Source organism: Haemaphysalis longicornis, unplaced genomic scaffold, assembly GCF_048455015.1.
Source record: "Haemaphysalis longicornis isolate Haplotype H1 unplaced genomic scaffold, Haemaphysalis longicornis Haplotype H1 scaffold_12, whole genome shotgun sequence".
Classification (NCBI taxonomy): Eukaryota; Metazoa; Arthropoda; class Arachnida; order Ixodida; family Ixodidae; genus Haemaphysalis; species Haemaphysalis longicornis.
Genome location: NW_027526225.1, coordinates 21,307,759 through 21,324,541, shown reverse-complemented (window position 1 = coordinate 21,324,541; position 16,783 = coordinate 21,307,759). Strand labels below are relative to the sequence as shown.

At 47.1% G+C, this 16,783-nt stretch overlaps 1 protein-coding gene across 1 annotated transcript in view; it reads left to right on the top strand.

Annotated features, from left to right (window-relative positions):
* Positions 1-16,783, top strand: part of LOC144162468 (hippocampus abundant transcript 1 protein) — a 31,029-nt gene extending 14,246 nt beyond the window's left edge. The window contains exons 3-10 of the mRNA XM_077693006.1: positions 185-247; positions 2,586-3,050; positions 4,792-4,905; positions 6,551-6,622; positions 9,315-9,427; positions 9,979-10,076; positions 10,831-11,012; positions 12,680-16,783. Coding sequence (XP_077549132.1) covers positions 185-247; positions 2,586-3,050; positions 4,792-4,905; positions 6,551-6,622; positions 9,315-9,427; positions 9,979-10,076; positions 10,831-11,012; positions 12,680-12,946 — 1,374 coding nt within the window. The 3' untranslated portion in view covers positions 12,947-16,783. The remainder of the gene's footprint in view (positions 1-184; positions 248-2,585; positions 3,051-4,791; positions 4,906-6,550; positions 6,623-9,314; positions 9,428-9,978; positions 10,077-10,830; positions 11,013-12,679) is intronic.

Sequence of the window (16,783 nt, the reverse complement as noted above, 5' to 3'; positions counted from 1 at the left end):
GAACGAACACGTGTGTTGTGCCAAAATTTGACCAACATTGCGTGTATGGGATTAGTTGGTTTGGGTAAAGTGACTTTAAAATCATCGAGTGATTGCGACGCTTTATTTGCTAGAAAAGTTTGTCTGTTGCGCAAGCCTGGGATGCTAAATGTTGCCGCGTTCTCCGGCTCTGTTTGTTTTTCAGGTTCTCAACGAGACATTCCCGAACCACACCTTTCTCATGAACGGCCTCATCATGGGAATCAAGGTGGGTCTTTGTTTTCTTGCTACGTTGTATTTTTGTATTTGTTTTCGTGTTTCCATTTAGTCTTCGTTCTTCGTTGGTAGAGTGGGCTTGCCGGGTCGGACAAAATTTTGCAGGGAACTTCCAAAAAGCAGGGTTTTTGTTTTTTAAACACGTTCTTCAGGAGGCGGAGGGTGACAGCTGATATTGATATTTCTTTAGGGCAAGGATTGTAGTTTACCGGATGGTATTGATTGTTGTGATAAGCAAAGAGCACTTCTTTTTCGAAATTAAAGATAAACTCAAATGTATTGCAGTTTAGCTCCAAGTCTTGTGCCTAATTGTCATTGCATGTTGTGCGTTGTTTGCATTATCCGTACTTCCCTTGAATGTTTGGTGTGCTTCACCAATTTTCTAGTAAATTCTTCATTTCAGGAGAATTTAGACTGTGTTCTCCAAATGTACAAAATTCAGTGCGATTTTACTTCATTTCGTTTACAATCGCAAGTGCACGTGTGGGAGCAAAATGTGATAGCAGTGTTGCCTTGCATTGTTTACAAGCAAATGATAAGTGTTCCAGGGGGACAACATTGAGAGTTGCCTTCAAGGGGTTCGTTATCTCTGAGAGGTTCAAAGCTTGTTGGCATCTTTCAAGGGCACTTCACGGGGTGCTGGCATCACTGTATGTGCTTTGCTTGGCACGACTCTGAACGGAATGGAGTGGAAGGCAGGCGATCTTTATCTTGTCTGACCAATCGGCTTGTTAGGTTATGTGGTGGCTTTGTTTTCTTACTAGAGAATAAATGCATTGCATAAGCTTCCTTTGAGGGAACCTCTGAATGATACACGAAGCAAGGAAAAAAAGTTGCACAACTGAACAAAGTGTTTCTATGCTGCCACATGAATACTACACGAATACCGTATTTTCGCGCGTATAACCCGCACCAAAAAACGCGAAAATTTCAGTGGCAAAGTAGGGGTGCGGAGAATTATCGGGGTTTTTTCTTAAGTGCAGCTTCACGGCAATGCGCGTTGTGCCGTGAAGCTCCTACGCAGTAACACTGACTAAGCCTTCCGTGGCAGAGTTTGAGCAAAACATACCAGGACAAGGAAGAAAAAACAAGGACGAGCGCACTCTAACAACTGAATTTTATGCTTTTTCTGTCTACATAATGATGTGTTGCGTGAGCATCAAATGCGCATGGATTTTTTTTTTTTTTTTTCCGGCGAACTGAAAGGGGGGGGATTATATGCAGGGGCGGGTTATACGCGCGAAAAACTACGCGAACACTGAACGAATACTGGCTTGCTTGTTTTGACAATGGAGGACAGGTGGGCAGAATTGCCATCATCATTGCTTGTTTGTTCTTTTTGAAATAGTTCGAGTTAATATATGCAGCGAGTGCATACATTGCAATAAATGAAGCCAAAACAAAAGATTGTTTGGTGGCAGTTCAGAGGCCTTTTGCGTAATTTATGCACGATGCTCAGGCTCACAGTCAGAGTCTGTGATGCAAAAGACATGGTAAAAAAAAGGGGGGTCAGGGTTGGAAAGCTGTGCGATTCGTGGATGACATAAAGAAGGAAGTACTGCACCTGCAGTGCTCGTACAAACTTTTTTCGTTTCCTTTCTTGCCTCACCATTAATTTGGTGCTCGCTCAATTAGCTTTGCTCCACAGAGTGGCCGGACGGACTGTGTCGTGCTGTCGAGCAGAAGGCAAACAAAAAGAGTGCTTTTGTGCTTATGACACCAGGCGGCTGCAGATGGTGAGCGCTGCTGTGCGAGGTTCTTCTGTGCACATTTGAAGAGCACTAATTAGTTCAGTGTGCCCTGTGCGCCTGCGCATGTAGCAGGCAAAAAGCAGACAATCCTTTCAAGCTTTGGGTGGGGAAAGACTGCTGGGAGTGCCTGCGCTTCATGTTGCATGGATATTTGGATTGGTGAAAATGGTGTGTTGTGTCACTCTACAGTGGCCGCCATGAGACGTTTGGTGTCCAACTTTGCTTCAAAACACGTTGTTGGGCAAGTTGGCACGTACTTATTCTAAAAACTAGAGCGCGATAAACACGATGGCACAAGAAACAGGACAGGACAAGTGCTTGTCTTGTCCGGCTTCTTCCGTGCCATTGTGTTCACCGTGCTGTAGTGTTTAAAATTTTGCTTCATAGACGTGCACTGTATCGCTTTGAGCCTTTCCTCCCAGGGCCTGTCCCAGTCTCACGCATCTGTACTGCCGCCATTGCTGCGTGAGCTCTTCTATGCCACTGTGCTTACCACGCTCTAATTTTTAAAAATTTGCTACGTGAAGGTTGGCTGTTATCTCTTCGAGCCCATTCTCACGTCTGCGCCCATGCACGCAGGGCTTCCTGTCATTCCTGAGCGCCCCGCTGGTGGGCGCCCTGTCGGACGTGTGGGGCCGCAAGTTCTTCCTGCTGGTCACCGTCTTCTTCACGTGCGCCCCCATCCCGCTGATGCGCATCAACACGTGGTGGTACTTTGCCATGATCTCCATGTCGGGCGTGTTCGCCGTCACCTTCTCGGTGGTGTTCGCCTACGTGGCGGACGTGACGGACGAGGCGGACCGGAGCGCCGCCTACGGCCTCGTGTCGGCCACCTTTGCGGCCAGCCTGGTGACGAGCCCCGCGCTGGGCGCCTACCTGGCCCGCCAGTACTCGGACGCCCTGGTGGCCGCGCTGGCGTCGGCCATCGCCCTGCTGGACGTCCTGTTCATCCTGGTGGCCGTGCCCGAAAGCTTGCCCGAGAAGCTGCGGCCGCCGGGGTCCTGGAGCTCGCCCATCTCCTGGGAGCAGGCCGACCCCTTCTCTGTGGGTGGCCTTAGCTCCCTCTCTTCTGTACACAGGGCATTGCATCGAAAAATGAGTTTCTTTAAAATTTTTTCCTAGGCAAACCGCTCCTTCATCTGTGCTCAAACTTTAGAAGGAGGTCAGGTTTTGTGGTCTAGTTTGTTTAACCCCAAGAACAAGAACGGCATTTACCTGCCTGTAACGATTTTCGCCTGTGGGAAACCTGGGGGCCATCTTGGTGATCTTGACTGCAGTTGTACAGTAGCACCACCTAGGGCATACAGAACAAAACATACAAGACACCGCAAACCGGCATCTGGGTTTTGTTCCGGATTCCCTTGGTGGCTACAGTCAAGGTCTCCAACATTGTATACCCTGTATATTGCCACACACAATGCCTTTTGACTTGATTTTATGTTTCGTTACCAGAACCTGGCTGCACTGTAGAGTACTCTAGATAATAAATGCGTGCAGAGGAAACTCTGTGACATTAGGTCCACCAGTGACCATCTGTGCCCGCCACTCCGTTGATTCCTTCTTCGGCGCTCGTGCATTCTTTAAGTTTATTGCAGAACATGAGTTAGCTCCAATAAACATTCACGTCTTCAAGAACCTCGCTTCCTTCTTAACTGCAGGACAATATTGGGCTGAGGCAGTTGGGCAATGTAGTGAGCTGGACAGATATGTGCTGCGATGTGTGCTGGCAGTGTACTAAGAGGTGGATTAATGAACACAGAAGAAGCTGACTAACATTAAGGTGCTTCCAAAGTGCTAGTGGCAAAAGAGCTGCCGAGCACTGGAGTTGCCTTTGGTGCTCCGCGAAAAGCTTCGTAAATGTACAAGTTTCTTTGTAGCAGTGTGTTCTGTGGGCTGCGCGTCGCCAAACAAGGCTGTAAAGAATCTGTGAGGTGTCGTGATGATGCAGATCCCCTTTTCGGGGATCAGAGAGACAGGAAGCATATTTAGGTTAGTACAAGCCACTTGCAGATCAGGGGTTGAAGTCCACTGATGTGTCAGGAACTTTTCTCAGTGCTTGGAATGTTCCGTAGGCAATAGTCATAAAAAAAAAAAAAGTCGTTATGAACAGCTTTAATGTATTGGGTGGACGTGTCCCCTCTTCCTCTTGAGACCTCTATTGTATGTAATGCAATTCGAGGCTGTCTTCGCGAACGATTTCACACCTTTGTTTCCTCTGATCACCATTCCTTGGTAGGGTCATGTTCCTATGGTTTGTATTCACTGGCAAGGCGTGCATGCAGGCAACCATGTGAGTGCTCCATCATTGGTTACGTCGGGCTCCGCGGGATGGCGGTACTTGTCCGTGCTAAGCACATGATGTGTGTTGGACGTTCCGAACTGTATCCTACCGAACGCAAAGTAAGGCCTCGAGTCCAATGTGAGTGCGATTAAAAACAGCTCTGTCGACACCACCGTTGAGAATTGGGCTGAAATGGAGTAGACAATGCACGCCTTTTATTATTTTTTTTTTTTCCTGGCGTGCGGGCGCAGTGGCACAAGCCGCAACTTTTCATCGCGCATCAGCTATGTCCGTGGCCATTTCCAGTGTTACCAAGCGAAGAAATTGACAGCTAAACTTTTCAGTGAATACCACCTATACTCCACACCTAAAGCACCCCCTTAGTGGGCTCGCATATCGCAGTGTTATGTTCTGAGAAGTGGTGTTTCCGGTCCGTCAGGGTGTTGGCTCTTGACAAAGGTGGTCTCGCAACCGTGGCCTCCATTGTGCGACCATTTCCCGCAGGCACTGCGCAAGGTGGGCAAGGACCCGATGATCCTGATGCTGTGCGTGACGGTCTTCCTGTCCTACCTGCCCGAGGCTGGCCAGTACTCCTGCTTCTTTGTGTACCTGCGTCTGGTGAGTGCACGGCTATGAAGACCGAATGCAGTTTTGTTAAAGGGAACATTTCAACCTCTCACCGATGTCGTCTGTAGTCCCACCTGAAGTGCCGCCACCTCTCTCTGACGATGTGAAGGGAAGAAAAATTGGAACACTTCCCGTAGTCGGAATCGAACCTGGGCCCCTCACATTCTGAAGCTGATGTCTGTTTGGTCGAAGCAGTTTGTATTTGGAGAGGGGCGCACGGACGTGCGAAATTAGACAGAAAATGCACCCCTCCATATGATGACAACGATGGTTGAACGCTAGGGAAATCCATGGAATGCCTGTATCAGTAAAGCCCTAGAGAGCACAGTCGCAGTGCAGTAGATCATCCCAATAAGAAACAGGTGCTTGCTTCTGTGTGGGTTCCTTATATGTTGGACTTGATTTTGAAAAGATTCGCGTTCCCCCATTGTTGTTGTTTCGAAAGAGCAGTAGTTGAATTTCAGTTTGAAAGAACTGACCTTTTGTAACTCACGTGGCGATGCTTTCTTAGTGAAAAAAACTGAAGAAATATTGATAAGCTTTCAAATTGTGTGCGTCGGGACAAAACATGGGCAGGATTGAGACAATGGAGGCCAGCACCAAAAACATCAGTGTGTTGTTAGCTGCACGTTAGCATTCGAATGATACGATCAGTTGGAACTGGAAGTGCCACTACAGTCGCCCAGTCATGTTTTGTGGCGGGGCTCTGGTTGGCGACCAGAAGTCGCCAAAACAAGATCTGTGAAGTCGTAGAGAAATCGCCAGAAACTGACTGGCAAGTCACACTTGCTTCATATATTTTCTTTAATAGTTCCACTATCTGTTTGAAGTTTGCTACAACGATGGCATCATTGTTATCGGGACAAAGCAGTCTTTTTAATGAACCAAAATTGTCTTTTGTTTTTGTGGCCTCTTTAACACTTTCGTGACCGCGGAAAAATCGGTTGTTTTTGGGTGTTCCAGGAAATATTTCTTGCCACAGACAATGAGTGATGCTGAAGTGTAAGATACGAAATGGTAGAGAAAGAATAGGGCTTTCTAACAGTGGTGATTTCAAACAACAGATTTATCGGAAATTTTATTTAAAAATTAACAAAACCAAAAAAAGTAACAAAAAGAAAAACAAAACGATGAAAACATCAATGCCACATTGCATAAGGTACTTATAAAAAAAATTTGAAATATGCAATTTGAAATATGCAAATAAGCATTTTTTTTTTTTTTTTTTTTTTCAGTTAAAAAAAATGTCTCGTGGCTGGAGTGGAGCTGAGTGAGCTATGAAAGGATAGGTCTTTCAAATCGAACTAAGTTGTAATTTGTCTTCATTGCACTCCAGTTGATCAGTTCTCTGTCGCACTAAATATGAAAACTGGTGCGATTGTCATCTGTCGCGGTAGTCCTCTGAGTGTTACCCTCGAGGGGAAGAACATCACGTTTGCACACTTGCCATTTGCGTCCTCTCAGTAAGTGGTCATGTGACTGTGGAGCAGATTTTCAACCCTGCCGCGAATCTCTCCTGGGAGTGCTGCCGACACTGGCAGAATTGCCGTTGTCATGTATAGGGAAATCTGCTAAAGGGCCTAAAGGAAAACTCCTTCTTTTCCCTCCTTTCCCCACCTCCCTTTCTTCCGCGCAGGTGATGGGATTCTCGGCTGAAGAGGTGGCACTGTTCATCGCTGTGGTGGGCCTCCTTTCCGTCATCGCACAGGTACGTCGCCGACTGCGTGCATGCCTTCTCGACTGTGTGGACGGGCAGTTTGCTGGAAAAAGTGTGAAGTACGAAAGGTCAACGGCATACGGGGCAATCGCCGCAGGAATCATCGTCAATGTGCACGAAGATGTCCAGCAGTTGGTAGAAGAGAACGACCAGAAACGTTAACTGCCATCGTGCTCATTTTTTTATTCGTTCTTTTCATAACGTTAATACATAGCTTCTACCATAGCTACAGCTTAAAATGACGGAAAAGAAGTGTATTTTCGTTTTACATCTTTTTATAGACTAAACATGTCCGATCCCCGCCATCGTTCCTCATCGTCCTCTTCTATTTCTATCTGCATTGTCCTCTTTCTGCTTTAGGAAATGAAACTTTAACCCAGGTTAGAGGATGTATCGAGGAAAAGCTGTTCAAGTTTCTGCCAGAATACTCGGCACTTGTTCAGAATTCTGGCGCACTTAGCCCCTTCACTGTCAGGTGTTTCTGGCCGCAGCGCACCCCCCAGTGTCAGCTTGGTTTGCGGAATACAGTTGAACCTCGTTATAAGAGACATGGATGTAAGAGACAAATGGGTATAAGAGACACTGTTCACCCACATGGCTGGCTGCCCTATCTTTCCCATTAAATTGGCCTTTTTTATAACAGACATCGGATGTAGAAGACAGTTGGTTATAAGGGACAAGTCATCCTTGAACTTTAATCAGTAATCTCGCTTGTAACAGACATTTTAACTTCAGATGCAGTGCCACCAGTCACTAATTGCAGTTGCTTCCATTGTGGAAACAGAGGTGGACGACAGACGCCTGCAGTCGCTATTTATTCAGCAAACACACAGTGGTTCAGTCAGCTATGAAATGACGATGAAAAGCCTTGCCAATGGAAATGCAAGTTACAGAAGTGGTTGAAGCTTACTGCCGTCCATTGAATGGAGCGGGATCGCACATGCGGGCTCTCCCACTCGCGTAGCTCCCAATCAAGAAGCATCGCAGATGTTGAATCCTGCAAGCGTAATGAATAGCCTGAGCACACAGCAGAAGAAGCTGTGCACTCTGGCTATTCATCAGGCTTGTGAACTAAACATCCACTATTCATCTTCCACAAACAAGGAAAAAAAAAAGCTTGTAGAATCGGTTGTAAAAAACAGTGTAAATACAGTCATGAAGCAAACAAAGATTCAGAACTGTTTCATAAATTCTGGGGGCCAAACATAAATTAGAATGACTCTTTTCAAACATGCTGTAGCATTCTTTTGAGCTTATTTTAGTCGTACGGTGCCCACATTGAACTAGGGTCTGATTAGTAAGTGAAAACATGGTTCCCTGCTTACAAGAGACATCTCATATAAGAAGAGACAGAAACTGCTCCCCGGTACGTGTCTCTTATAAAGGGGTTCAACTGTATCCGAGAACGAGCATAGTGATTTATTTGATTGTGGTTGCGTCTGGGACGTGACACGTCGAATGGAAACAGCGTGGGTGAGAAATCGTCTTTATTCCACATATTTTAACTTTGCTGTGCATGTTTTTGGGACGACAGCTCAACCGTTTCAACATAAGAATCTGACACTGCGCAACTCACCTCTTCCTCAGATGAGAAGCTCTCGGAATCCGAATCTGAGCTCAGCTTGCATTCAGAATCGGAAGAGCCATTGCTCCAGTCCGCAGTAGAGGGAGGGCCCTGTGTGGTCACGCCATCCGAAAGTAACCACAGTACGGAGGGAGCACTTTCAGTAGCTTGCACATCGCACAGAAGTGGCGCTTTGGGAAATCAAGAATGCAGGTAGATATGCAAAGTGAATACAAAAAGGATAAAACAACCTTGTTTGCTGCTGACAGCGGCAAACAAGGGCACGGTGCGCGAGCGAAAACCGTGATTGAGTCATGTTTCGTCTATTCGAGAGACAGTGGCACGCGCGACTAACTTGGCACGTTGTAGCAGGCATCTGTCCAGAAAAAAAAAAAAGGAAACTGCAAACCTGCAGCAGATAGCAGAACAACCCTTTCACCCATAATCGCATGCGCACCACATATTCACTCAGACCAAGAGCAATCCAGGCATGCCACCTTTGCGTTTGGGCGGGAATTTTTGAACGCACAATGGAGAGCACACCGGTACGTCAGTGACACTGCAGGGGGAAATGTGAAAACCTACCGGTACGTCAGTGGCAGTGAAAGGAATAAAAAATAAATTGGTGTTCGACTTTGTATGCTTCGACTGTCCGCATAAAGGAATGGCACATGTTAGGATGAAGTTACTCGCTGCTGCAGCCTCCAAGGGTAGTGTCATCACCATCATCATCAGCCTGTCTATACCCACTGCAGGGCAAATGCCCCTCCCATGGATCTCCCTTGGTCCTCTGCTAACTGCGACCAATTTATCCCCGCAAACTTCTTGATCTCATCTGCCCGTCTGACTTTCTGCCGCCCCCTGCCACGCTTGCCTTCTTTAGGGATCCACTCTGTTGCAATCTTGCCTTCACATTAAATGCCCTGCCCACGTCCATTTCGTCTTCTTAATTTCTACTAATATGTCCTTAACACGCGTTTGTTCCCCGATCCACTCCGCTCTCTTCTTGTCCCTAAATGTTACACCTGTCATCCTGCGTTCCTTCTGTGTATCAGGGCGAAATTTACTTTGGCTTGGCCTCGCTCTTGTTTAAATGGCTACAATTTTGGCTTTTTGCAGACAATGGTGCTGACGTTGCTGATGAAGACCGTGGGCAGTAAGCACACCATCATGGTGGGGCTGCTGTTCGAGATGCTGCAGCTCATGTGGTACGGCTTTGGCTCCCAGAGATGGTGAGTTGGTATTGCCACTACAGGCTGTGCCTCGACGCTGCACACTTATTCGCAGCAGTCATGTTCTCAGTGGTACAAAGATTGGGGGTAGAGTTGGGGGTCGGGGTCATTACATGGAGAAAAAGACCTGAAAGACTCACAAAACCTTTTGACAGCAACCCTCAAAAGGTTAAATGTTAATATCTTCCATCTGTTTTGCTACCGTCTATTGGTTCTGTATGGGCTTCTTCTATTGATGGTCTGCAAGAGAGAGAGAAAGGGGGGGAGAGTATGGGCTTCTTCTTTTGATGGTCTGCAAAAGAGAGAGAGAGAGAGCTTTATTTCTTGTCAGATTAAGACCTATGCGTCGTAAATGTAACCATGAGAGACTGGTTGTCGTTTCCGCTTATGCCGTGAGTGCCATTTGGAGGGTGTGGAACAGTGTGCGTGTGTTCTGTTTGGTAATTCTATTTGGGCGGGGTTTGTACAGTAGCCAGCTGTGCTGTTGTGTTTCGTGTAGCCTCCAAAGTGACTCTCCCTCCCTCTCCCTTCCCCCGTCCTCCCTGTGCCAGGATGATGTGGTCTGCGGGAGGCCTGGCTGCTGTGGCGAGCATCTCGTACCCTGCCATCAGTTCCTTTGTGTCGACACATGCCGAGGCAGACAAGCAGGGTGAGTGGAGGGGGGTCACTTTTATATTCACACTTATTTACTCTTTACAACCACCTTCAGCGCGTCCTTCGTTGTACAGGCTTGGGGAATTTCGCTCGTTTTTCGTGTCAAAAGTGAACAACTGTGTTCAAAGTCTTCGACGCCTGAACACTCGTATATGCGAAGCTTGTCTTGGAGAATCTTGTACCCATACAGCAGTTGTGGGGGCTCGTAGGGAGAGATGAAGTACCGTTAGTCAGTCCATGCGGACTCGCTTTATTCAAAACGCAACAGATCGACAATCTCTATGACATCTGACACAACGGTGACCAGTGTCTAGGCAAGCCGGGCTTCAGCGAGCGTGCTGTCATGTACCGGGCAGGGGCATTCCACTTGACCTTGGCTTGGCTATTGAACCGGCTAAAAAGTTGCCTGTGGCTGCAACAAAAGTAATATGGCAAAAGATTGTTTAAAGTTGCTTTATCAATACAGTAGTGGAGCTCCAAAAGATTTATTTGTGACAGGTATTTTCTAGGGGCTTCATGCAAGACGAACACAAAAAAATGTTACCCTTTGTTGCTGATTTTGGGCTTTGAGTGTGGAAAGAAGCCACTTGGCTAGCCAAGTCAATCAGGAGAGGAACGTTGCTAGCTGCTATGGCAGCGCCCACGATAGCACACGATTTCAGCGACATATTTTCCTCTCATTAGTAAAAGTGCACTGACTTGCACCCCGAGGAATGACCCCGATGTCGCTCTCTCCCCATCTGGTGCAGGCCTGGTGCAGGGCATGATCACGGGCATGCGGGGCCTGTGCAATGGCCTGGGGCCGGCGGTGTTCGGCTTCATCTTCTACCTCTTCCACGTGGACCTGAACGAGGTGCCGCCTGCCGCGGGCGCCCCGCCCCTCATCGCGGTTGCCACTGCCAACGGCTCTGTGGTGCCCAACGAGCTCAGGGTGAGGAGATCGGGCTCAGATATGCCGTGTGCTTTTTCTTTAACTCTTTGGTTACTGCGGGAAATTGTCCGATTTTGAGGGGTCTAAGAAAACATTTTTTTTTTCGGCAAAACAAATTGATTACGCACTACTTGCAGCAACATAAAATGCAGATGATTTACCGACCTTTCCGACAACACCAGTTTTTATGATGTTTTCACATATCATAGCTGCAGAAAAAAAATACAAAAATTAAAATTTTTGTCTAGTTGACATAGAAAATGATAAAAAAGGAGTTGTGTATGACAGACCATGAATAGTATAAAAAAAATTGAATTAGGGAAACATTTCAAAAACAAGTCAACTGGACTTCCGCGGAGCAGTTTGTCAGATATATATGTAAAAAAATGTTGTGTGGTGCCCACACCATGCAGTAAAGCCCAACCTCCATTTCAGAATGTGCAATTTTGGGTGGTTTCCTGGAAGAAATCTGGTGGTTTGACATTACATTATCAGAGGCACCAATTTGTCCCCACGTGGTGTAAAAACATCTTGTCAATGACCGACTACAGCTAGCACAGTATTCAGCACAAGCACACGATGCGGAGGAAAAAAATCTGCCTGGAGTTGAAAACAAAACTCGGAGGTTGATGCTTGTTGCAGTTCACTGTCGGTTATCTCTCGAAACATAAAACTTGTGGTTTATTATCATCGTCTGGCTCACTATTGTAGCCCTGCTTTCAGGAATAAGGTGCGTTGCGATAATATCATGCCCTGCAAGCTCTCACCAAGTAGCTGTTGCGCGATGGAAGTTTTCAGCACTACGAGCCTCCTGCTTTGAGCGCCACCAAACCTCCGCCTGAATAGACAGTTCTACTAAGGAGCCACACTAGACCTCGTATGGAAACGAAACTTGCCGGCGAACAACTGACGGTGTGCATGGCCGATTTAAAATGCTCTCTGTCAGAACTGATATTTGTCGACTGGGTGCTACCTTTTGACTTGCATCGGAAGTTTTTGTCACAGAAATCGGGTTAGGGCAGGTTGAATTCACGAGCGGCATGCTTTTTTCGAGGATCAGTAGCAGACGCTGAAGGCGCAATGGCAGATAAGCTTAAAGTTGGGTAACTACGCAGTAGTGCCAAATATGAATTTCGCGATGAAGAAACGAAACCAAAACGGTTGTAAACTGTTTGCGTATAACTGCAACGCGACTTTGAACAGTGTGTGGAAAGGCAGTGAACTGCCTAAAATCATAAAATAACTTAAACAGGCACTGCATGATCTGTTCAGCTGATTTCAAGGATTATTACTGTCGGAGTGCAAACCTGATGATTGAAAATGATCTTCTGATTCGCCATTCGGGCCCTGATAACAAAAACCAAACTCTGATACAGAGTAATTACGAGCAGCACACTTTCTTCTGTGGTAGCAGTGATGCACAATGACCACACCTCTTTTCCACACCCAGGTGATGCAAACGTACGTCAAGAATGTGTTTCGTTACAAGAGCATTTTCTGAGCCAACCCCAAATAGCTTTAGTTGTTAGTTGTTCCAGAAATGCCAGGAATCGTATGCGAAGGGTCTCCCAAGGTATAGTTCAAATTGATCAATTTGAATAGGCACGGTAACGAAAGAGTTGAGCGCAACACATGACGACCCACTGATTCTGTGTTTCCTCCTGCAGCTAATACCAGGACCGCCGTACGTCTTTGGTGCCCTGCTGGTGATGCTGGCATTGCTGGTGGCGGCGTTCATCCCGGACGGCCCGGGTCCCCTCCCCACGTCGGCGTCATCGAGTGCCACGGGCTCGTCACGAAGTGGCAGTAGCGTCCGTGCGTCTCACCAAGCCGTTCGCGTCGGGGGCCTGGAGCTCTTCCACCACGACGTTGTTCACAAGCGGGGCGGGGACTGTGGAACACTGCCGCTCATGCACGACACGGACCCTTTATAGTTTCCCGAATCTTTGCGCTTTACGTGGCTTGCTCTCGTATTGATCGTGACCGTCTCGTCTGACCGTTGCCGCGCTGCATGTGCGACTGAGCTGACGCTTTGTGAACGTGCTGCGTCTTGGGTTGCAGGAGTTGCAACCGTGTCGATGATATGGCACAGCCCCCGAATATCTGCCGTGACGGTTCGTGACGGCCACTGACGCGTGACGCAACTGTTGGTTTATTCTGTTGTGGCAGCACTCTGAAATTCACCGCCCTGTTGTCTGCACTGAATTTGGTTGCGCTCGCCTCCTGGCGTTATCGTAACGAGTTTGCGTGACGGTTGTGACTAGTGTGGTTGGATGACCACGTCATCGTGACTACGCGTCGAAGTTGACGTTTGTTGCCTGTACAGAGATCAGCTGTGTTGCTGCGCGCTCGGGCTGCGATGGCAGTGAAGAGAGTTCTCGTGACTGGGACCACGGTGACGTCACTTGAAAATTGCTGCCATGCCGGTATTGTTGTTGGCGTCGAAGTGTACCGCTGGGCGATACCTGTCTTGGGGAGGTGGAAAGGCAGTCACGGCAGCTGTGACAACTTGGAAGACTACACGGTGCACTGCAGCTGGCGAATGCTTCCGTGGTGCGGCTTTGCCTTGTGACGAAACCGGTATCGGTGGTGAGACTGTTTCGTCGTTTTGCACGGTCAGGGAAGGAGATGCTTATCATCGTAATGTCACAGCTGTCGCTGGTAATGTACAATGCAGCAAGCTGTACTTGCGTGTCCCATCAAAACAAGAGGCACCCGATGTGACGTGACTGTGAAGTTGCGACCAACCTTGCCAAAGGAGCGGCACATGATGCCCAGTGTGTAGTGCAAGCACATGAAATGTGCAATGGCTTGCTCGCCATTGGTTCAAGACCAACCCTTACCTGATTCGAGAGCTACGTCACCACTGCACCAAGATGCAACTGCTGTGGCGTGACTGGTAGCCAAGCTGAGCCAACTGGTAGCCGAGCCAAGCCAACTGCCACGTCACGTGAAGTGGAACTTGTAGCAGTGACTGTCTTAAGCTTGTGCCGTCATGAGCTCCGTGACCGAACTTGTCGCGCATTATCTCCCATTGATTTGGCTTTCAATTTCAATTTTATTTTGTACCATTTTTTGTTCTCTTCACACAGCCGATGCCTTTGGCGGCAAATCAACGGCTACCATTAAATTTTTCGTTTCGTTGCAAACTTGTGTCATTGGGCGCCAAAGCTTGCCGCCCGGCTACAAATCTCTGGTTGCGATCTCTAGGCTTTTAGGAATTACGCCTGCGTGTTTTTGTCGTAAACTGTAACTTGGGAAACCACACTATCAGTGTCGTGAGCACTAGGCCTATTTCTATTTGAATCTTGTGAATGTGTGTTGGGGACGGTATGACACCTGCATTGTGGTGCCAGGCGTGATCTTAATATACCGGTGTAATATGTTTTCAACAAGGAACGGTATGTCGCATAGATGCGAAACAGTATTGTTCACTGCACCTTGCATTTTTGTTTCTCTGGTAAAGCGATTCGCGATGACTTTTTACTGTCGTCTCTTGTTTGTCAAAATAAACACAGGATCTCTCTCTATCTTCTTTTCTACAGGCTTTCCTCATGGCATTTTTGACTCCTGAGTGCTTTACTTTTCACCGACCTTATTTTTTCTGCCTCTTTATCTAGTTTTATCCAGAGATCTGGCTTCCCTTGACTAAGTTTTTGTCCTGGTATTAGTGCGTAAGCTGTGAAATGTAATCGCGCGGAATGACTGTCAAAAAGCACAGCAATGCGCAGTGCATTTGCAAGTGTAAAGAAAGAAAAACAAAATTGCGTATCGTGTTGTAGCTCGCATTCACTGATGCAGTGATGAAATTGTGCTACGATGTCTTTGCGCTGTTTGTCCACTATTTTTTTTTTATTCCCACTCTGTTCACATGATGACATCGCTGCTACACAGACTTGAAATATTGGTGGCAACCTCACCTGCTAGTCAATGGGCATCATTAAAAAAAAACACGGCAAATTGCACTTTGATAAGCCTCTCTCTGGGTCATCATCCTTCCTGCCTGTGTGTTTTTGCTTTGTTTACACTTGTCCTTTTGGCACTGTGTTATTCCTATGGCCTGCATTAGGGGCGGTTGCGAGTCAGTGTTGCCAACATAGCCTGAGTGCTAGGTTTGAGGTGTAAACTTTCAACCTTGCCTATTCTGTGGACCAGTCGATGATGATAATCATGAACACAGGACAATGAGCAGCATTATTCTGTGGACCATAACACGCTATGGTTGATCCCAATTTGTCTAAAGCGACTTAAAAGACACTTATTTAGATAAATAATGGATAGGATTGACTTAGGGGAACAGGTTACAGCAAAAAATTTACTTAGAAGAAAAGCTACATAACTGCTGGCTGGGATTCGAACCCCGGGTGTTAGCACCAAAACCCAAAACTCTGCCATGGCGCGACGGAAGCCAACGAGTGGAGCCCTTTTAGCAGTAGAGCATAAAAGAAAAAACAATTGCGGTCGATTGTTCTCTCATAGGAATGTAAAACACGGAAGTGAAATGTGCAGTGAAATCTGGAGCTGAGCATGATTGGCAGGCCGGCGGCTGTCTTGTGGGTGTGCTTGGCGAGCGACGTCCTGCTGGCCGGTCGCTTTGGCAAAGGTGTACTGGCGTCATTTCCGTGACTGATATGACGTCAGTGAAATCTTTGTGTATCCCGGCATAAAACACTTTCGTGTTAAAATATAAAACCCGAAAACGAACAACCCTAAGCATAACGTACTCTTTGGTCCTAAAGGTTGCTTCCCCGCAAAAGGATTCTGTGTGCAGGTGTGCAGCCTTTACAGGCCGCTTTGTTGTACTGGTGTCATTTCAGTGACGGATATGACGTCACTCAAATGTTTGTGTATCTCGGAATAAAACACTTTTGTGTTAAAAAAACGAAGATAACCCTGTGGTCTGCACCACAAAATAACGTTTAACATTATTTTGTGTGGTCCCCAGAATAGGCAGTGCGAAAACTTTTCTCTTGAGAAAGTCTGAGGGGAAGGAGCAGACGACACTGCCTGCTTGTTTAAAGGACTCCGAAACTGTTGTTGCGTCTTAAAGCAACGCAGCGAGTGAATCGAAACTTTTTCGCCAGATGTCGTCAACTTGACGTGATGTGTCCTGCCCGCTTACCAAGCAGTTGATCTTTGGGGGGAGGCGGGGGCGCTCTTCAGCCGTTATTGTCGAACAAAACTGGCTACCACAGCCTCTTCGCGTGTTCTTTTATAAATTTCCCCCATGTAAATGAGCGATGCTGAAAGAGCCGATGATTGTCGGCTGTCATTCCAGCAGCCGTTACTGCCATTTCTCTCTGAACCGAAACGCCAAAGCAGGGAAACTGAGTTACTATTGTGACGTTTTGGCTGCTACTACCTGAAACATGCGTTTTGTTTTTGCACATAGTTTCATATCACCACAGAGCTCAAAAGTGTGTTTCATGCACCGTGTTCGACTAGGAAAAGTCAGCACCCTCATTCTTGATATATCGGATAGTGTTGTAAAAAACCCCTGAATGTTGGGATTCCAGTTTTGCAGACTGTATGAGTCGACTAGTAGTGAAACCAAAGACACCTCGAAGCCAATCCCGGTTTGAATGGACAGAGTCTTACTTGAGATGCTACACTTTGATTTTGAGAGGGGAAGAAGCCATCGTCAAGTTCAGCTCTCTCGAAAGTGGGTGCATTTTTGCCGTTGATGGTTTAGCCTGGCAATGGTTGATCCCTTGTCTGCGTCTGTTAGAAGCTACTGTACAGGATGAGGACGGAATAAATTGCTGACAGAA